Source organism: Rhamphochromis longiceps, linkage group LG9 (genome assembly GCF_057381845.1).
Source record: "Rhamphochromis longiceps isolate RC_006_pf linkage group LG9, R_longiceps_female_GT1.1, whole genome shotgun sequence".
Classification (NCBI taxonomy): domain Eukaryota; kingdom Metazoa; phylum Chordata; class Actinopteri; order Cichliformes; family Cichlidae; genus Rhamphochromis; species Rhamphochromis longiceps.
This window is the reverse complement of record NC_140565.1, coordinates 35,176,623-35,195,198: the sequence shown is the minus strand read 5'-3', so window position 1 is coordinate 35,195,198 and position 18,576 is coordinate 35,176,623. Positions and strand designations below refer to the sequence as shown.

The 18,576-nt window shown below is 43.7% G+C and overlaps 1 protein-coding gene and 1 non-coding gene across 18 annotated transcripts in view; both read right to left on the bottom strand.

Annotated features, from left to right (window-relative positions):
• Nucleotides 1-18,576, bottom strand: part of unm_hu7910 (un-named hu7910) — a 63,478-nt gene that overhangs the window by 35,751 nt on the left and 9,151 nt on the right. For 8 of the 17 annotated variants that reach the window (XM_085419427.1, XM_085419423.1, XM_085419425.1 and 5 more), the window contains 2 exons: nucleotides 13,712-13,780; nucleotides 125-178 (listed from right to left, as the gene is read on the bottom strand). In XM_085419427.1, the coding sequence (XP_085275553.1) occupies nucleotides 125-178; nucleotides 13,712-13,780 (123 nt within the window). The other 9 variants (XM_085419411.1, XM_085419409.1, XM_085419412.1 and 6 more) reach the window with 8 other exon arrangements.
• trnai-aau (transfer RNA isoleucine (anticodon AAU)) lies at nucleotides 1,517-1,590 on the bottom strand. Its single transcript has one exon. It is a non-coding gene; the product is annotated as a tRNA-Ile (tRNA).

Here is an 18,576-nt window from a genome sequence, read left to right as displayed (position 1 = left end):
ATTACGTTTAGAAATGTTGTGTCCCCACGCGTAACCTCCTAGATGGAAGTCCCCACGTGACTGGAAAAACGTGTATGCGTGTGTGTGTGTGTGTGTGTGTGTGTGTGTGTGTGTGTAAACTTACCTGTTTGCTTCTCAGGTGTGTCTCCTACATGCAGCCTCTTTGCTTCTTTCAGTCCTGTTCAGTGTTCAGGATATAAATGTTTTAAAGACCACGCCAAGTTATTTACAGCTTTTTATTTGACAATTAAACGTAAAGCGAGCTCTCGTAAAACAGCGCCTTTCCTTCCAGATCTGATGAAATGTTAAATAACTGTTTACAAATCAGCTTTAAAGACTCGTTTAGACCATAATAAGCTTTTAAAAATCTCTGTATTTCTGATTTAAGGCCAACAATGAGGGACGACTGATGTGAAAAAGTAGATATGTACACATGGGAAACTTAAGGAAAAATGGTTCTCGTCCCTTTGAGAGTAGCATACATAAAAACCAGACTGCAGCACTCAGAGAAGAAGATGGGACATAGCAGAAGGAGGAAGCTCTGAATTGTGTGAACTTTATATAAACCTGATTTGGTCTACAGCCAAGTGTGACAGTGCCTTTAAAAACAAAAAGCGGGGTTTCGTTTTTAAGACGTTTAACCGACAGCAGCAGGGAGCTCGGGAGCGCCAGCACCCCGATAATCTTCCTGTGGAAGGAAATCTGAGCTGATAGGATCGAAGCAGCAAGCACACGGTGAGCACAGAAGGAAGCAGTGGTGGCTCGAGATAGCACTGAGCAGAGGAAGAGGGATTCTGCCCTCGTTGTTAATGCTCAACAGGCTTTGCTGTTGGACTGTTGGGGATGTTTGCATGTATTTTGGTTATGGAAAAAAACCCCTCTCTGCACCAAGCAGAGACCTCCAGGGTCTGCAAGGCTTCACCTCAGCTAATCGAAGACCCTGAAGTGGACTTTTGGACCATGTTGATGCTCTTGGAGCCTTTTAATGACGCTACCTGACCAATAACATGCTGTGCTGCAGTGAGGTTATTGTACTAACAGACCATCCAAGAAGTCTGAGCTCCAGCTTTGATGAAAGAAATAAGTGTGATGCTTCCACAAATTCTCTGGATGCACTTGATAACCCAACTCCAGCCTCCTGCCCAACCTGAGACCACCTCCACTGCCTTTAAATAGCACATACACCTGCTCTGTGTAGGGACTGAACCCATAACATTGCCATTACTAGCACCACGCTCTATCCCACAGAGCTAACAATAGCTTACACGAAAGAGGCTTTAACCAACAGGAAAGGAAGCACAGAGAACAAGTAAAAGCTCTCCACTTTGCCTATATGGGAGTCAAACCTGTGACCTTGTCAGAGTCAGACCTATTTGTCCAGCTGACCTCCATGTTGTTTTTTTTGGTGCTGGAAGGAGACACAGCTTCACAGAAGCATCAGTAGGTTGGTTAGCAAGATGCTAACATGTTCATCCGTAACAACACAAACCTAGTCGGCATAAAAGACATGAAACTTTGGCCCGTACGGGGGTCGACCCCGTGACCTCGGCGTTATTAGCACCACGCTCTAACCAGCTGAGCTAACCGGCCACCCTGCAAAGCAGCAATGAAATGAAATGTGACATTTGGTTGTTTCGTTATTGATAATCAAGCAAGTGAGAATAAGTCAAACAGCTTGCTTTCTACTGCCATTAAACAGAGAGAGGTAATGAAACAAACGGGGTTTAAAAAAATTACACGAGTCTTTGTGTCTCTAAAAATGAACTCATATTGTAGCTTTTTCATTTTTATTAAACCACGAGAAAGAAACCATCTTAATGTGATGAGCGGGATTTATTCAGCAAACATTTTCTCACATTTTGGAGGAAAAACAAAATAATTTCAGAGGCTGTGAAAGTTTCTTTATTCAGCTCACGACACGTGACTTCCTGATGCTTCGTCACTACACAACAGTTATTACAGGTTATTTTAAAAGCCGGTGTCCTCGAACATCCTTCACCACTTAGATCCACTACATGACTTTGAACTAAAGCTCAACACTTACAATTCAGACGCCTTATACTGGCTCTCATCCTTTGAGCAAAAAACATGATAAGAAAAACCATAAATGTCACATCATCAACCAAAGTCTCATAAAAATGAGAAAAACAAAGACAACATAAATCTCATGAAACTGGCCTTTTGAAAATCGGCCTGTTTGAAGAGGTCTGCAGCACTGAAAGAGCAGCAGTAACACAAGGGAAACAATCTGTGGGCCACATCTGTAGATTAATGGTGAATTTGCCCTGAAGCCACGCTACTGCTTTCTGTGCATCAAATACAGTCATGTGTGAGTGGTTTGGCTTGAAATACTAATTTCTAGTTCACCACAGTTCCAGCTGTGTGGTGTCTGTATCACAGTTAAGACTGAAGACTCTGGTTTGAGCCCTTAATGAAGGTGTAATGTCCTGTAACTTTGTGAATGAGCAACAGAAGCAGAACACGTTGGAGGGAAAACATTTTAAACCTCTGTTGGGGATAAAACTTGAAGAGGGGTTTTTAATCAGATTGTCCGTTTGTATTTATTTAATTTACAAAGGAGACTCAAAACAACTGCCTGGATTGCAAAGTGTGTTCAGACTTGTGTTCAGCATCGTCTTTGCTGGGTGGTTACAAGACCTTCAAACCCCACCGAGTAGCTTTTCATCCGTTTCCCGAATATGGGAGCTGAGGCTGGCAAATCAGAGCCATGACCATTTGTGAGGTCATCACTTTGTGCCGTGAGGCATTTTCTTCTTCTCTTCTAAGACGCTCTTCTCTCTCCTGACCGCCGTCATGGTCACTCTCTCAGTTATCTCACCTTTCACCTGCGAACTGTTCAGCTTCCTCTCCGGTAGCACTCGTCTCTTTAAGCCATTTCCTTGTCTCACCACGCCCTCTTTCGCCAGCCGCTCCACCTCCATCTTCTCCTTTTCAGTTTTCTCCCGCTCTAGCTTCATCTTCGCTGCCCTCTCCAGTCTTTCCCGTTCCATCCTCTCCCTCTCGTTTCTCTCTGTCGTTTCTTTTTCTACTCTTTCTCGCTCTAATTTCTCCTTATCCTGTGCGACTCTTGCCCTTTCTTTGGCTAAGCGCTCCTTCTCTATCCTTTCCTTGTCTATCTTTTCTCTGGCGAGTCTGTCTCTTTCCTTAACAAGCCGTTCCCTTTCCAGTCTTTCTTTTTCTGCTTTCTCCTTGGCGATCTTCTCTTTCTCAAGTCGTTCCTTTTCTTTGGCGATCCATTGTCTCTCCAATCTTTCCTTCTCCGCCTTCTCCTTCGCAATCCTTTCTTTTTCCAATCTTTCCTTCTCCTTGGCGATCCGTTCCCTCTCCAATCTTTCCCTTTCTGCCTTCTCTTTGGCGATCCTTTCTTTCTCTAGTCTTTCCTTTTCCTTGGCGATCCTTTCTTTCTCTAGTCTTTCCTTGGCGATCCTTTCTTTCTCTAGTCTTTCCTTGGCGATCCTTTCTTTCTCTAGTCTTTCCTTGGTGATCCTTTCTTTCTCTAGTCTTTCCTTGGTGATCCTTTCTTTCTCTAGTCTTTCCTTTTCCTTGGCGATCCTTTCTTTCTCTAGTCTTTCCTTTTCCTTGGCGATCCTTTCTTTCTCTAGTCTTTCCTTCTCCTTGGCGATCCTTTCTTTCTCTAGTCTTTCCTTGGCGATCCTTTCTTTCTCTAGTCTTTCCTTCTCCTTGGCGATCCTTTCTTTCTCTAGTCTTTCCTTTTCCTTGGCGACCCTTTCTTTCTCTAGTCTTTCCTTGGCGATCCTTTCTTTTTCTAGTCTTTCCTTGGCGATCCTTTCTTTCTCTAGTCTTTCCTTGGCGATCCTTTCTTTCTCTAGTCTTTCCTTGGCGATCCTTTCTTTCTCTAGTCTTTCCTTTTCCTTGGCGACCCTTTCTTTCTCTAGTCTTTCCTTGGCGATCCTTTCTTTCTCTAGTCTTTCCTTCTCCTTGGCGATCCTTTCTTTCTCTAGTCTTTCCTTGGCGATCCTTTCTTTCTCTAGTCTTTCCTTCTCCTTGGCGATCCTTTCTTTCTCTAGTCTTTCCTTGGCGATCCTTTCTTTCTCTAGTCTTTCCTTGGCGATCCTTTCTTTCTCTAGTCTTTCCTTGGCGATCCTTTCTTTCTCTAGTCTTTCCTTCTCCTTGGCGACCCTTTCTTTCTCTAGTCTTTCCTTGGCGACCCTTTCTTTCTCTAGTCTTTCCTTCTCCTTGGCGACCCTTTCCTTCTCAAGTCTCTCCCTTTCTAATCTTTCCCTCTCTGCCTTCTCCCGCTCTGTTCTCTCTCTTTCTTTGGCAATGCGTTCCCTCTCAAGCCTTTCCTTTTCAGCCCTCTCGCTTTCCACTCTTTCTTTCTCCTGTTTCTCCCTCTCTGCCTTTTCCCTCTCCACCCTCTCTTTCTCCATTCTTTCCTTTTCTTCTCTAGCTGCCTTTTCTTTAGCAAGCCTCTCCATTTCCAGTCTCTCTTTTTCTGCCTTCTCTTGAGCTAACCTTTCTCTCTCAGCTTTCTCCTTGGCTTCCTTTTCCAGCTTGTCCTTCTCAATCTTTTCCTTTTCTATCCTCTCCTTCTCCAATCTCTCCTTTTCCAACCTCTCTGCCTCCTTTCTCCTCTCTTCACTTTCCCTCTCCTGTCTGAGTTGCTCCTCAGCCACCTCCAGCTCCTTCTTCTTCAGCACCCAGACTGCCTCCCTTGCTTCCTCCTCTTGGGTGAGAAAAGCCCTAATCTCAGCCACTGCGATGCGAGCGATCCTCTTGGCCTCCATCTTCTCATGGATCGTCCTCAACTCGTTCTTCAGAGTCGAACGCAGCATGGCGCCTCGGACGACGTGGTCTGAGGCTTGAGGTGAAAAGTCTTAAGATTACTGTCCACATGCTCACCACTACGACTCATTAGTGTGCTGGCACACAGCAACCAAGGAAATGTTAGAGATGCAGGGGAAGAGATGCAAGTCCGATGTTAGGGTCAATTTAAAAGCCACACAAATGGGGTCGACTGTTTAAGACTTAGGATTATGTTGCTTTTACAAAACATCCACAGAGTTCAATTTATTAGAATCAAGGATTAAATTATCCCTGTGAAGAACTCGTCAGTGTGTACGATGTGAGACTCGTGAAAATCAAACTTTATCCGATTTAAATTTGGCTGATTTCACCTTCATGGTCGTTGCTTTCCTACCTCTGGGCAGCTTCCACTACTGCTGGTATTTCCTGTTCTGACCACTTGTACTTTCTCCACTGTCTCAAAACAGCAAAATCTTCAACTTCATCTTGTGGAAGAGAACAAATTAATAGGGACAATTCTGGCGAGGTGTGGTGAGGCTACAGCTCCAGAGAGTGTAGGTGGGTAACATCTTAGAGGCAGAAATAAAAAAACAGTCGATTCGTCACACAGATTCCTAGTTCAGGCGTTTTCCTCTGAATGTTCTTCAGTTTAAAGAGTCGGGACTTTACAGTAAAGTCTGTCTGAATAGTCTTTCTCTGGGAGTTTAATTTCATGGCGCGCAAGTTGAAAAATGAAATAAAAAGTCTTGCTCGTGACGGACTAGCTTTGGGCTCGGACACAATAGACTCTGAGTCAGAATAGCTCTTTTAGTCTCTTGGTTGTAGCCAGAGACCCAGAATCAGAATCAGAATCAGAATCAGAATACTTTATTCATCCCGAGGGAAATTAGCAGTCATCACCATCTTTGCTCTACGACATGAAATTTGGGTTAGAGTTGGAGGACTGCGGTGAAATCACAGACAGGAGAGGGCAAGTAGCCACTTGCAGGGATGTCCAGTGATGGAAACCGTCCAGGGGTGCAAGGGAAGATAACCTTGAAGCTGATATCAGCCAAATTTTAAATGACTAAAGGGGCGACCACGATAGGTATAACTGACTGTGAGTCACAGCGGATATTCGAGGCTCCGGTGTTTACTATCCTAGCATGGGTTAACTAATGGCACCCTTTGCTGTCACTGGCAGTTGCTTCAATCACTTACGCCCCTAAAATTCACACTTTCTGCATTCTTTAGTTATAAAATTATACACAGTACAGGACACTCTGGACATGCAGTCGGCAGGTTTTAGTACCTCGAGTCGTGTTCTTCTTCTCAGTAGCCTCTCCTGTAACCTCTACTAATAATACACAGAAGGAAAAACAGCCCATGACACACAGCAGTACCACAAATTCAGGCACAAACCCACACAGAGGGATCACTACCTTCTGGGAGTTTAACCTCAGCATCAGTGGCCATTAACACCTCATCTTCTATGAGGACAAACAAATCAGAGAGTTTGATAGTGAAGGTCTACTTGCTGATAACAGAAAGCCAAACTAGCACAGCAAGCGGTGCAAACAACAAAAACTTGACAATAAAAGAAAACAGCGGCGATTTCAGGCGTCTCAGAGTGACTTCTGGCACAGAGTCTCTCTTTTGACTCTGGTTTGGTTATTCTGACTGAAACTAACATTTCTGAGCTTCATGCCTCACTGGTCTGAAATAACTTCAGTGATCTTGTAACACTTCAGTCAAAGCTGAGGATGTATCCACAACTTTTACTCGAGATAAACACTCTCAAACACGTAAAAACATTACTGTATTTAATGGTATTAGTGTATTTCAGAAGCACAAACAGAGCCACTAAACAAAGTCATGAACGACCTCACTCTGTAACAAAAAGGCAGACAGTTAGAGAGTTAAGGCTGTTATGGGCTCAGTTAGTCACTCAGCATCAAACGGAGTCGTGCAGATACCTTTCCTTTTCCCTCTCTTCTTCACCTCTTTCTGCTCCTCTGCAGGGTTTAGGAAGCAGACACACCTGTCAGGTGAGCGCACGGCAGGCTGTGAGCTCACACAAACACAGTCTCTGTACACTACCTTTCCTCAGCCTGTCTCTCCTCACAGCATGGCCTTTTAACTTCTTATCATCTGAACCGATGCACAGAATAAAAGGAAGGTAAACACAATCAGCTGTGACAAAAACAAATAAACAAATTATGCTCGTGCAGGTTTTTCCTGCACAGACGAAGTTTGTTGAACCTTAGGAGGAATCAGACCGAGATCTTAACAGGTTGTCTGCGAAGGTTCTCAGTCACCCAGGTCATCATCGTAGTCTAAGGAGCTCGGAAAGAAAAGCGTCTGGACTTCTTTAGTTTTGTTGAAGACGTTTCATGCGAGAAGCTTCTTCAGCTCTAAGAGCAGCTGGTGGAGAGTCCCAGGATTTAAGCCCTAAAGAAGTCCAGATGCTTTTCTTTCCAAGCTCTTTAGACTATCTGAACAGGTTGTTAATCAGACTTTCAGTCATGCATAAAAGACATTTACAATTCAAGTTTCCATAAATAACAGGACTATTTAAAGACACTGCTGTTAAATGAGACAACAAAAATCGATTCAGGACATCATCCTTATGTTTCACTCCCTAAAAGCAAATTATAACTGAGGTGAAGATGCTCTTATGCTTTCTTTACAACACCATATAATACGAAGGTTTGAAGTTCAAACACTTACAAGTTTAGATTTTAGAAAAATTCATATAGTAACTGTTTAATCTGTTCACCGTCCACATTTTTTGTTGATAATTGGCGAAGCCTAGATGTACGAGGCCACCGTATAGAAAAGAATTAATGCGTCTTTGATCTGATCTGCACTTTATTACTCATCACAGGTGACCTGCATCCTCTAGGTCAGTGTTTCCCAACCACTGTGCCGTGGCACATAGGTGTGCCGTGAGAAATGATTAGTTGGTGATTAGTACTCTCAGTGACCAGCGTGAGTGACAGGCAGAACAATTACATTCTCTTCCACTAGAGGGCAGTACAGCTACTGACCCAGATGAAGGCCCTAACTTGGGTAGTGGTCAGAAAAAAGCAAAAAAGGTACACTGGGGACAAACCGAGCCAATTCTGCGGCGCCTGATCCGTGGGGGGAAACGATCAGTATGCTGTTTGTGACATTTTTGCTCAGCGGTGTACAGTGTGATTTTTCTAATGTGAAATATGTGCCGTGGCTCCAAAAAGTTGGGAAACACTGCTCTAATCGTCTGCAGCTTTGAACACAACAAAGCCCAAAAAGTGATCCAAAGGTCAGAGGTGAGAGGTCAAACATAAGATGTGCACATTAGTGTTTTACAGGCAGAGAAATATAAATGTTGTTAAAATGCACAAAGTGTTAATAAGAAAAGCACACAAGCAGCGGCTGATGACCACCTGATAGCTGACGTTAGGTTAACTGAAGCCAGATTAGGTGACGATATCGGGCTATGTTGAGCCTGCTGTGCAGTGCAGGCATCAGAGGCAGCATCTGACCAATCAGAAACATGGACGTGTCTGCAGAGCGACCGACTCTCCAAACAAAGACAGAAGCAGCGTGTGTGCATCATGTATATTAATAAAGTTTATTTAAAGCCAGGAAGGGCTGTAAGCTGACAGAGTCATTATTATCACAGCTTTCGTGATGACACAGTTACAGCTAAAATGACATTAATGAATGTGAGATATTAGTGACTTAACCCTTTAAGACCTACCACAGAACCAAGTCCGCCAGAGCTTATATTATAGTTTTACATGCTGTGGAGCCATTTTTGGAAGCATTTCAAGTTGCTATACATCAATACAACAATTATAGCCCAGATTTTAATAATATGTCTGCATTAAGTGCATAGTAATTACATAAATTGTAAAAAAGTGCAATAAACTACAAAAAAATTGAAAAGCGTTTTTTGTTTTTTTAACATATATTTGTAGTTAGAGAAATTTAAGAGGCTTATCCCTGAAAACTGTAAATACAAAAAAGTTGCACAAAATAGTTTCCCACCACAGGAAATTTATTTTGAGTGTCTTCATAGTTTTATTTTTGAAAGACACCAATTTTTATATAGTGCAGGAAAAACGAAAATAAATATTATACTGCAAATTTGCAAAAAAGCAGCATATGCATCAAAATAAACTATTTCCAGCAGTGCAATATGAGTCCTCAGCATCCCAGAAACGACACAGAAAGTCATAAAGTCAAAGGTAACTTTTAAAAACACCAGTATAGGCTCATGAGGCCCTGATGGTAAAAAACTACATTTCTGCGAAAATGACGTCACTTCCGGTTTCGGGCAGGTCATGGAGGACATGCGATAGTTCGCACTGACGTCTATTCCAACGTAGGAAGTGTTATGAACAGCTGATCGGATCGGCAAAGCGTGTTTCTGGAATATTATGTTTTTGTTGCTGCAAGTGCTTTTTATGCAGTTTTTGCAAAGCTATATGTGGAAGGAAACTGACCGAGGACAAGCTGATGCCATAAGATGCAAGTACAACTCCTCCGGTTCCATATGCAAAACAAATTATTGCGCTAGCTCACGTGGTTGCAGAGCTACCGGGATTTAAAAATAGTTACGCAAAACAGAGCGTGCCCGCTCTGACCGGCTTTAAAGGGTTAAACCTGTGCAGAGTTTAGAAAGCTGCAATCGTGCTGATGATAAATGGGGAACAAGTAAAGAGAGAAGTCAACACATACGAGCGGTAAGTGCTCTATTTTAGGATTTCATGCTGAGCTTATAGAACAGTGACCATGTTTTTACACTTAACAATCTTTGGTCCTCTTACGATCCACGCTCTGAGTTCTGAGGGGTCGTGGCAGGACTTTGGTGAGAGGTGGTGATTTCATACTAGCTGATTATCTCAGCAATAATCTGCTGTGAAGCAGGTGAGGCCAGCAGCACAAGTTACCACAAACAGCAAACCTTCTTTATAACCCTGGAAACTCCCGAGTGACCTCACAAAAGTCCGAGTTATGTTTCTGCGCCACTGGTATGAAATGACTGCAAACTGATCAATACGTAACAACGCAGAAGCACACACCACAAATAAAAACTACTCAAACTACAGATTTCTGATCAGTTTCAGCAACGTCGCCGTAAAGATTTTAAAACTGACCTGAATGAAACCACGTGATGGACGCTCACATCACACCCCTGCTTTTTGTTACCGTGTGCAGAGAAAATAATCACAACAGCTTATGGGCTCACATACATTACGCACTAATGTGTTTGTGCAGTAAGTCCAGCACTTTACGATAAAATAAGTCATAAAAGGCAAACATTTATGCTGCGTACAAAGATGAGAACATAAAGGTGAATAAAGAGGATAAACGCCCTCTGTGACATCAAAGATCGTGTCCTTGAGTTTGTATAAAACTGACCTGTGACGACAGACATTTAAGGATAACTGATTTTATATAACGCTTAGACCAAAAATGTAAACATTAATTAACAAATTAAATGACTAATATGTTGAATATTTCACTGGTAACTGCATCATAAATTATACAGAAATGAATAAAGGTGTTTATAGTTTCAGAAAACGTGACAATAATTACTTTCCCTTTTGAATAAATTTAGTCTGAATTTTTCTATTGAATTATTTTTTATTTGTTTCCCTTTGACTGGTTGTCAGTGGTGTCTTGTAGTATTTTATTTCTGTATTGTGAATTATTTACTGGCTTGTTTACTTTGTTATCCTGGCACTTTCGACCCTCCGTACGGTACAGCTACAGCACCAAAGCTCTCGCTTTGTTCGCGGTCGGTCGCTTACGTCTTCTGTCTGTTTAAAAATGTTATCATGAACGAGAGCGGAGGTAACAGCTGGGTTAAATTCAAACTCGTTATCGTCCCTAAAAATGAATTTCCTTCAGTTTTCCTCCAGTTGCCACTAGCACCTGCTTTACCGTTTGACCTCTGACCTCGCAGGACATTTTTATCTGATGGAGAAAATCTGTTAATGTCAAACAAACGAATCCCGTAGATCGATCGTTATCTGGAATCCCTTCAGCCTTCAGCTCTTCCTGCTTGTGGTGTTTCGGATTTATTAAATTAAAACTCGGACCAGTCTGCCCTGTTTGGCCTCCTCCAATCATACTGGGTTACAGCACATCCCAGTCTGGTCGGGACCAGGCAGCCTCCCTACCGCCTGTGTCTCTGCTTCCTATTGGTTCTGGAGGTCCAGTATGACCCCTTTAACCTCCCCGTCATCCGAGGAGGCTGTCCCGCCCTCCTCCTCCTCCTCCATCATCTCAGAGGCCGCCGCTTCCTCCTCCTCACCTGGCTCTAAGGGCGAGGACACTACGTCATAAAGGAAGGTGAAGAAGCCATAGATCCAATCAGAGCCCTCCTCAGCTAAAATATTAAGAACCTCCTCGAGCGACTCGGCATTCGCACTACCGCTGCCATCTTTGGTCAGGCCTGACGGAAGAGAGAGGAAGAGAAGAAAAGGGACGGGTGGAAGTGCAGAGGGGTCAAAGGAGGAAATTATAAAGGAAAAGAAGTGGAAATGATGCGATGGAGGGAGGATGGACGGGGGGAGTAAACTGGAACAAAAAAGTGTGGTAAAATAAATAAATACAGGGTGATGAGACGGGACAAGAGAAAGATAGTGAGTTAAAGATGAATTATAGACATTTAATAAAGATTTTACTTCCTGTCTCAACCATGTCAGATGACCTCTGACACGACGTCCGCTCAATAAAAACGAACAGAGGCGGCCACGTTCCTGCTAAGACTACTTCAAACACGACATCTATAACACAGCTTCCCATTAAGACTTCATACTGCCAGCGGATGCTATCAACACTCTGTTGTTATTTACAGGAGGTTGCAATACTTGCCTGGCCCTATCAAAACACAGACTCAATACATTTCTTATTTCCGGTCATTTATCACCTGTTCAAACTCTGGATGTTTATTTTTAACAAAGTTTCAAACAATGAGTTGGCAGATTGATCTAAACACTCAGGTTCAAGCTGTTTTTTCTATTCTTAGATCTGTGTGATGTCACAAGGAGGGTTTTACCTGATATGGTCATTTCACACAAGCCCCACCCACATTGCTTAAAGGAAGCAGATACTATGGCTCAGATCAGACATAAGATGAACTGATGGGGTTGCCCACAGCCCAGACAAAGAAGGATTATTCTAAACTGGGAATCATGCAAAGCTGCCGTGGTAGAGTCTGAAAACACCACCTCCTGTTTGCACTCTCGGTTACTGTCTTCAGTTTACTGGCAACAAAACCTAAAAAAGTAAAAGCTCTCGGCCTCATAAATAATAAGATCATCTTTGAAGTGAAAGACAGAGCAGAAAACTGATCTTTGAGATACATAAACAGGTTTCAAATGAAAACTTCCGCTTTTGTTGAAGGTAATGACAGTTGTTGAGAAACTCAAAGAAAAGTGTCCAAAAAAAAAAAAAGCTTCAAATCATGGAAACAGAAAACGATGCCTGCAGCAGATCCATTTCTACCTGAAGATCAGAGGCGGGCTGTGCTGTGGTTGGTTTAAACACTCGTTTTCAAACTGGAGACAGCTGCGTAATGAAGCCGCTCTAGTAGCCACAAATGTTCACAATCCTGTCGAGGTTTTGTAAAAGCAGCGTAACACTAAGTGCTAAATCTGAACCAGTGAAATAATGAACGGTGTTTAAGGCCCGTCTGAGACCTCAACACACTAAATTTAAGTAGAAGTGAGGGAACATGGTCTGGTTTTCTAGTTCTACTTAGGTATGGAAATATTCAACAGTGTCCCTTCAGCACTCTGATCATTGATGTTCTCTGTTTATTGTGCAGGATTTGTGAAACTCCTTGGCTTTACAGAACGTTTATCCTTCCATCCATTTTCTCCGTATGTTGTTCGAGGTCATGGTGGCAGCGAGCTGAGCCTCCCTTTCCTTGACCTCTCCTTGGACACACCCTTCAGCGGTCCCAAGCCCTCTGAGACACATAATCTCTCCAGTGCGCCCCGTGGTCTCCACCCAGTAAGACTTGAGCGAACCACCCAATCTTAGAAGTGTCCAGCAGCAGCAGCTCGAGCCAGAGCGTCTACCGAACGACCCTCTGTCTCAGAGAAAGGCTGAAGGGCTGCTGTGCCAGCTTTCTGTGGCTTAGGGATTCGTAATAATATGCATATGTAATGTATAACTTAACCATGAAAGAGGAAGTAGAACTATGACAACGTACCAAAAGGCCAATTCTTATAACATCCAGATGTTCAGCTGATGTCTGTTTACTAATTACTTGAAGAAGCTTGACCATGACGTCCTGCTCTCATGTGGGAAAAGCCTACCTCACTTTCTCTTCATGCTGGAGATCCAACCCTTACTGACTGTCTCATTTTTTCCCAACCAACCAGCCGACAATCAAAACTTTGCGCCGCGTAACTACACCCTGAAACATGACAACACGCCTGCTGTGTCTCACGACCGTTTCAGACCTTCCTCTCTTGATTTATAAATTCATACTTGACAGATTTTAGCAACGACCTGCAGGGACACTGATACAGTAGATCAGGCACTTCTCTGTGCCAGCGATGGACATTTAAACTGTCAGAACCCTGAGCTGCAGCTCATTTTCATTTATTTTTATTGCAGTTCTGCAGTCGTCTTTATATTTGCATGCTTCCCCTGTTTCACAGCACCGTCTGATCTCAGGGTTTTTTCCTCCATTAGCAATGGACTCGTGGCCCACACACTTTCATCTCTGAGCATCTCGTCTGCGTTTGCAGTCACGCTGCTGACTCTGTGTTAAACCTGAGCTTTGTGGCTTCCTGTGATGCTTCAGCTGGTTTTAAGCTCAGTTTATGTTCGACGGGTTAATCTCTGAATCCGAGGCACTGTCACACGTCTGTAAACCACATCAGGCAGGCAGAAAAGCGGGCAGCAAACAGCAAAATTAAAGCAGACTTGCCAAGCAGAACTTTGGCGTCCTCCACGTCAAAGTCTCCGTCTCCGTCTGTGTCGTAGGCCGTCAGTTTACCTGGAGGAGGAAGAGGAGATGAAGTTCAACCAACAAATTCTGAAAAACACGAAAATGTTTGTGCATGCAGCTACCAGAGTCAACTGCAACACTTTAAAGTTCTCTGTGTCTCATATTTTCTATGTGCCGCTCATCTTGGATCGTACTGAATAAAACTTTAAGCCCTTGTTGTAAATTTTGGTTATTCTAAGAGTCGGATTCAAAGCGCCAGAAAAAAAAGAAAGAAAGGAAAAATGCTGGTCTCTGTGCTGGCATCACGGTGGCTACATCTGTGTCCATCCATGGTTTGCATTCACCAGTTTTGTTAAGATGGTATCAGTTCTCTATTTGGTGCCATTAAACCACAGCAGAGGAAGAAAATGTAATGAGAGGATGTTACTACAAGAGCTCAGGTGGTGAAAAAGGACAAAGGAAAATGTAACAAAGTGTGTTTTTGATGTTTTTCATCTCTCTGCAGCATGTTATAAATAATTAGTTCTTTATGGTTTAGCTGCACATTAGTGAATCAGGCCTTCGGTCTTGTTTCGGTCATTTTCTGTCTGATGCCGTCACAGGGCCGGCTTCAGAGTCACAGCAGTGGTAAATGAAGCTCTGACCATGTGACAGAAACAGACTAAAAGCATCCTCTCTGGGTGCAGCTTCACTGCTGCTCTATCAAATAAAGGCAAAAATAGTCACAAAAATAAAAGCATGCATCAGTCTGTTAAAGTGCACAGAGGAAGTGTCTCTGTTAAAAGAGGAAGGATGTGGTGATGAGGAGAATTCTGTCTGTTATAAGCAGCAGCCCCACCGATCAGACCCCGACTCAAACCACAAATCGAAAGCATTTCAAATGCTGCTGTTTAGTTTTGTGGACCTCTCAGTTAGCCGGACCACCAAAACCTATAAAACAGTAAAATATAAAACGAGCACCTTTAGTCCCATCATATTAAATATTAAAGAGAAGGCAGACATCTCTACAGCTGCCAGCTCAGAGACCAGGCCACAGGCAGGAGCTTACCAGGCGGTAGGCCGATCTCTTAACCTTTTAACTTTCTATTTCATTTTCATAAAACCTGTCCATACTGAGTTAATAAAGGCTCTATTTCCATTCCCTCCTGATGCCCCGTGACAGTAAACGAGGTAGACATGTCTCCTCGCAGGACAAGATAAGATTTGAGCAGAGACACTCAGATCTATGAGAGAAGTGAACGAAACAGAGAGGAAGTCATGCAGGTAACTACGGCTCTGCCAGTTCCTGGATAACAGCTGCTCACCTGGAGTGTTTGCTATGGATGCTGGCTGCCACGTGGTAACCAACAGCGTACACGCGCAGGCGGCCTACACTCAGACATGCGGCTGTGTTTACAGCACAAGGAGACACAAGGTGACCACCTCGTTTACCACCACTGAAAGTCACCCGGGAATTCACAGAACCGTAGTTACCAATGCAACTTCCCTTACATTAACTCTCTGTACAATCTGGCAGAGCTCTGCCTCTAATCAAACTCTCTTCATCATCTTGGACACAACTTCACAGCTGCTGTTTGTTCACATTCTGTCGAAGGTTCATTTTAAACTATTTTAAAAGCAGAAACGTGATTCTTCCACCTGCAGCTTGCAGTCACAGTGGGCTCTGATGGAATCAGGGTGTAATACGATGGATGGGGATGTGTAGTTATGGCGGGTTAAATGTTGAGACTGTACCTTGTAAAACTTCAGAAAAGTTCATACGAAACTCCTTAGCTCTGGCTGCGTGCAGAGATAACACAGAGAGAAGAGGAAGAAGAGGAGGGAGGAAGAAGAGGCCACAGGAGGTTAAAGCATTGCAGAGTCACTGTTTAGATCAGCACAGTCATTACAAACAGTTTATGGCTCTGCTTTACAGTGAAACACCTCCAGCAAAGTGAGAGGCTTTTATTGTGAAGGGCCGGGGTGTAAACATATGCACCGTTTACACAGCAGATAAAGACTTTATTACACAGATCCCGCTGCACAGAGGAGATATCAGCCTGTAAGGCTCCACCAGTCACTCTGCTTTCAGTTTCCTTCTTGTCCGAGCAGATTGTGAAGTCAGAGACACTTTGCCTCACAGACATTAAACAACCTTTTCTGCTACAATCTTCTCTTATTTACAAAATGCAGTTTGGTTCATTTAGACAGCAGCAGACTTGTTTTTGTCCCCGACCATGTTTTAAACCGGTCTGCTCAGTGAGTCACGTTATTGAACGATGGTTATCAGCATTAGAAAAAACAAACCTTCCAGGACACACACACACAGACACACACACACACACACACACACACAGACACACACACAGACACACACACACACACACACACACAGACACAGACACACTCACACACACACACAGACACACACAGACACAGACACACACACAGACACACACAGACACACACACACACAAACACACACACAGACACACACAGACACAGACACACACACAGACACACACACAGACACACACAGACACAGACACACACACAGACACACACACAGACACACACACACACACACAGACACACACAGACACACACACACACACAGACACACACACACACACACACACACACACACACACACACACACACACACACAGACACACACAGACACACACACAGACACACACACACACACACACACACACACAGACACACAGACACAGACACACACACACACACACACACACACACACACACACACACACACACACACACACACGTTGCGTGCTAGCTGCAAAAACAAGTACAACCACAAATTCTGTGACTCTGCCCACAAAAAGCAAAAAACAGCAGCTGTCCCCAATAAAGTTGTTTGTGCACTTTCCACCACTTCCAGCACACCTGACTGATTCAGTGAGTCTCTGTGCTTCTATTCAAACTGTCAGAATTGTTGACCCATCAACCTGAATCCAATTTGGGGACAAAGGTAAACGTGGCAGAGAGGTGAGGTGGCGAGCAAAGTGCTAGCGTGGCCAGCTCATTTAGAAACATATATTTTCTTGTAGCTGGCTGTCGGTCACTAGCATAAAATCCCAAACTCAGTTGCCTAGTTAACCCTCTAATGTATTTAATGCACCCTCAGAAGCAGTGTTGGGACTAACGCGTTATTAAGTAACGCGTCACAGCAACTACGTTATTATTGGTAACGAGCACGGTAACTAGTTATTATGCCAAAGTCAGGAACGCGTTACTCGTTACTGGGATAACTGGGCTGGTTATTCGTTACTTCGTGTGGTGGCTGTGGCGGAGCTTCCACAGATTCAATAACATTAGCACGTGGTGGAGGCCAGCAGGTGGATGAGGGAAAGGGGAGGCTGGAGGAGGAGAGACCAGAGGCGGCCGCTGGTCCAAGTGTGAACTGAACTTCAGATAAGAAGTTCTGACCTGCAGTCTCTCTGGGTCAGATATGAACCAAGTTTAGGTGGAGTTTATTTTCGTTATTCTGACTTTTCCGTACTGCGTGCTAGCTAGCATGACGGAGTTTCTATACAGCTGGGTGGTGCTATGTTACTGATGTTGAACTTTATTTTGTTCATAAGGTTAATTAAAACAGAATCGTCTGGTATTCAGATAAAATATTACGCGTTTCTTATTGAGGTGAAAAGGAACATTTTGTCCCAAACTTCAGCTACAATGAAAAAGACACAAAGCTGGAGTTATTCTGTGTCTTTGCTGCACAGCTGTCTCTTCTTCTCTCATTCTCTCCCCCCCCTCTCCTGTTTCTACTTCAATCATGAAACTGATCAATGATCAGCTGATCGTCTCTCGTTTGTTGATCGCCCACTTTGCGCCAGAAAGAGGAAACCAGCAATGTCGCGCTAAACAGCAGCAGCACTTTTAAGCTTGATCAGCTGTTGTTAGAATTTATTTAATATTCATTTCTAGTATCAGAAACACACTTTCCTTTACAGAAACACTGAATCAGCCATCGGTTTAGCGCAGTGGGTGAGCAGGCGACCATATGCCATACAGCCGTCCCGGGTTTGAGTCCGGCCTGCAGCTCCTTCTCTGCATCTGTCTGAAGAAGCTAAAAAGCAGAAACCCTGACAGGATTCTGCCGTCTGCATGTCTGCACGCTGTGCAGCTGACGCCATGACGTGATCCAAACAGCTGTACAGAAGCAGAGTCAACCAACGGCGCTCACGTCTCAGTTAGCCTGTCTCACTGTGGTTATCATTTCCATACAATGAAAGCTCGTAACTGAGAGCTGAACAGGAAGTTGCTCACAGCTGTGGCCGATGTGTGTGCACAATGGAGTCATGATGTCTACAGATACAAGGTCGTTTATCAGTCTGAGGAGGGAAGTTTGAGATGAGGATCAGTTTGTAATGTGACACAGCAGAGTCGCCGTTTTCGCTGTTGTTACTTTTCACTTAAAAAAGCGCATTTTCCCACAAAGAACTGGAACCAGGGTCTTGAGATCAGTCCGCTGTGGCGTTGTCACGCATCCTTGTTGCTTTCAGGTGTGCGAGTCACGACAGGTGGCAGCCGTCTCCTGGTTTCAGCGTTTCCTGTGCAGATTTTATGGACGGCGTTCTTTAACCTGGAAGCTTAACCCTCCAGTCTTATTTTGAGACTGATAGCTCAGGACTGCTTTGCAGAAATTGTGACTCGACGATGAACTGATCAGAACCGCGTGATCAAACAGCAAAGTTGGCGTGACTAAAAAACAGTCAGAGCCCAAGAAACAAAACCAAAAACATCCCCCAAAACTACTTTACTGACCCTAACTGCAGTCACGAGCTCAAAAACAGAAGAGGAACTGGTGGCTGTATTTCACATTCAGTCATTTT